The 2,375-nt window shown below is 36.2% G+C and overlaps 2 protein-coding genes across 2 annotated transcripts; both read left to right on the plus strand.

Moving 5' to 3' along the window:
* Positions 1–6: 6 nt before the first annotated feature.
* LOC105315777 (ras-related protein Rab-1-like) lies at positions 7–1,400 on the plus strand. The gene is made up of 2 exons (XM_011410522.2): positions 7–816; positions 868–1,400. The coding sequence occupies exons 1-2, from the start codon at positions 628–630 to the stop codon at positions 1,306–1,308; spliced, it is 630 nt and encodes a 209-aa protein (XP_011408824.1). The 5' UTR covers positions 7–627; the 3' UTR covers positions 1,309–1,400.
* Positions 1,401–1,932: 532 nt separating this feature from the next.
* LOC109591454 (ras-related protein Rab11A-like) lies at positions 1,933–2,367 on the plus strand (the record flags this gene model as incomplete). Its single annotated transcript, XM_020007185.1, has 3 exons — positions 1,933–1,994; positions 2,043–2,192; positions 2,243–2,367. Coding segments are annotated over exons 1-3 (302 nt in total), but the record flags the coding sequence as incomplete, so codon positions are not given.
* Positions 2,368–2,375: the final 8 nt, after the last annotated feature.

Here is a 2,375-nt window from a genome sequence, read left to right on the forward strand (position 1 = left end):
GACGTGCTTAAGGAAGCTGTGGCCGATGTGATAAAAAAAGGAGGAGGAGGAACGAAAGAAGACATTGTGATTATTAATGATGATGAGCCAGACCCTAAAAATGACCCATGTTGTAAATCGTGTAGAAAGTGACATGTAAACTTTATCAGGCCATGAGTAGTGATGCTTTTACTATTTTTGATAACAATAATTTACACAGTGTGAACTTTATGAATGCCAGCCAGTCAATGATGTCTCTGATAAGGAGTGAGACTACTGAGCAACATGATACACATTCTCTCCAGGTGTCCAATACTATGCAGAGATAATAATAATTATAACTAACTAAACAACAGTAGTAAACATAACATGTTGCTCTTAGGCTCCAGTACAGCAACAAAAACAAAAAAGAAGTCAATGTCCTTGTTGAAGACTACTTGCACAATTATTTCTATGTACTTTTAATATTTTCCATTCTAGGTGTCCCTTGAATAAAATACCACCGAGGTGCATCAGGCTGCATTTGCAATACTTCAAAGCCCACGCATTATTAAAGAAGGGTATGTAGCCTTATATGGAAGTTGAAAGCTGTAGCAAAGGAGTGGTTGGCTTTTTATCAAAGCTGCCTGCCCTTAAATTTTTAAAGCCATGGCCTCAAACGTTGCAGGTGCAGGAAAACAGCTCAGAATAATCTTTGTTGGTGATTCTGGTGTTGGGAAGACATCAATATTCAAATTATTTGAAAATCATGAAGTCTTCCAGTCTCCTGTAGTCACAATTAATCCTCAGACAATAGAAAGAAACATTGTCATTGGGCCACCACATGAGACTGTAAAGGTTAGATTTATGATTTATTTATTAGATGATTGATAATGGTAATTATTTTAGCTCTTGATTTATGACACAGCTGGTCATGAAAGGTTTAGGACCTTCACAAGACAGTACTATCAAGATGCAGACATTGCCTTCCTTGTTTTCAGCATCACTGATGGTCCTTCATTCCACCACATTGGAGAGATATGGATGAAAGAGATGGCTACTAACAGACAGGGTAACACCGAGATGATTCTGATTGGTAACAAGTCTGATCTGGCTGATGACAGGATTAACCCTCAATCAACTAGCAAACAATTCGCTGAGCAATATCAGATGAGGTTTATTGAAATGTCTGCCATTAAAAATGATGATTTTCAAAAGTTGTACAGCGTGCTTAAGGAAGCTGTGACCCATGTGATAAAGAAAGGAGGAGGAGGAACGAAAGAAGACATTGTGATTATTAATGATGATGAGCCAGCTCCACGAGATGATGGATGGTGTTCAAAATGCTGAAATTAAGTGACGTGCAAACTTTATTAGGCCATGAGTAAAGTGATACTTTTACTTTTTGATAACAATAATTTACACAGTGTGAACTTTATGAATGCCTCAATGATGTCACTGATAAGGAGATGTATGAATAGGAATATGAATAGGAGATAATATGAATAGGTCAGTCTTGCTGAGGTTAACAACATAATACTGACACCATTTCCTGCAAGTATCCAACACTAAATACAGGCATAATAATTACACCACAATTTAATAGCTGTGGTTACTATGTACTATAATAGTAACATATTGATAATACCTTAGATGTGGTCAACCAACATGTCTGTATTATCTAATCGTATCATGTTGCTTCTGTTCAGTCATTGCAGCTGCATAATAATTACTATAATTTCAATTAAAAATTATCATTCTGATGAAAAATGGTGTGCAATAATACCTGTAATATACTAACACTACAACTATTGATGTAATTAGTGAAAGTTATAAAATTCTACAAGTAATCACATGCATGTACATCTACAGGTAATTCATGTATTTTATTCATTTAATTTTATTTATTTAACGTTATAACGGTAGGGTGGTGCTAGCTGCTGCCTGTACTGTACAGCTGTGCCTGCACCCACGCATTGCTGCTTCAAAAGGAGGCTAGCCCCAAAAATATGGCCATCGTTGGAGAGACGATAAAAGCAAGTTACAAGATAGTCTGCAACAGCAACATTCATTATCAGCCATAGGTCCTCTTTATTGGTGATCTTGCCGTTGGAAAAACGTCAATATTCAAATTATTTAAAAATCATGAAGTGAAGAAGAATCCTAAACATACAACAGACCCTGATATTGTCAGCAAAACTATTGTTATTGCAAATCCTCACACAACAGTAGAAGTAAGCTGCTTTTTCATGAAATTATATCTAATATAAATAATGATTAATAGCTGCACCTCTACGATACAGCAGGACAGGAACGGCACAAAACATTGACAAGACAGTTCTATAGAAATGCTGACATTGCTCTTCTTGTGTTCAGTATTGATGATGGTGATTCATTCCACCACATTGAGCAGGTTT

Source organism: Amphimedon queenslandica, unplaced genomic scaffold (assembly GCF_000090795.2).
Source record: "Amphimedon queenslandica unplaced genomic scaffold, v1.1 AMPQUscaffold_8137_Cont19916, whole genome shotgun sequence".
NCBI classification, from domain to species: domain Eukaryota; kingdom Metazoa; phylum Porifera; class Demospongiae; order Haplosclerida; family Niphatidae; genus Amphimedon; species Amphimedon queenslandica.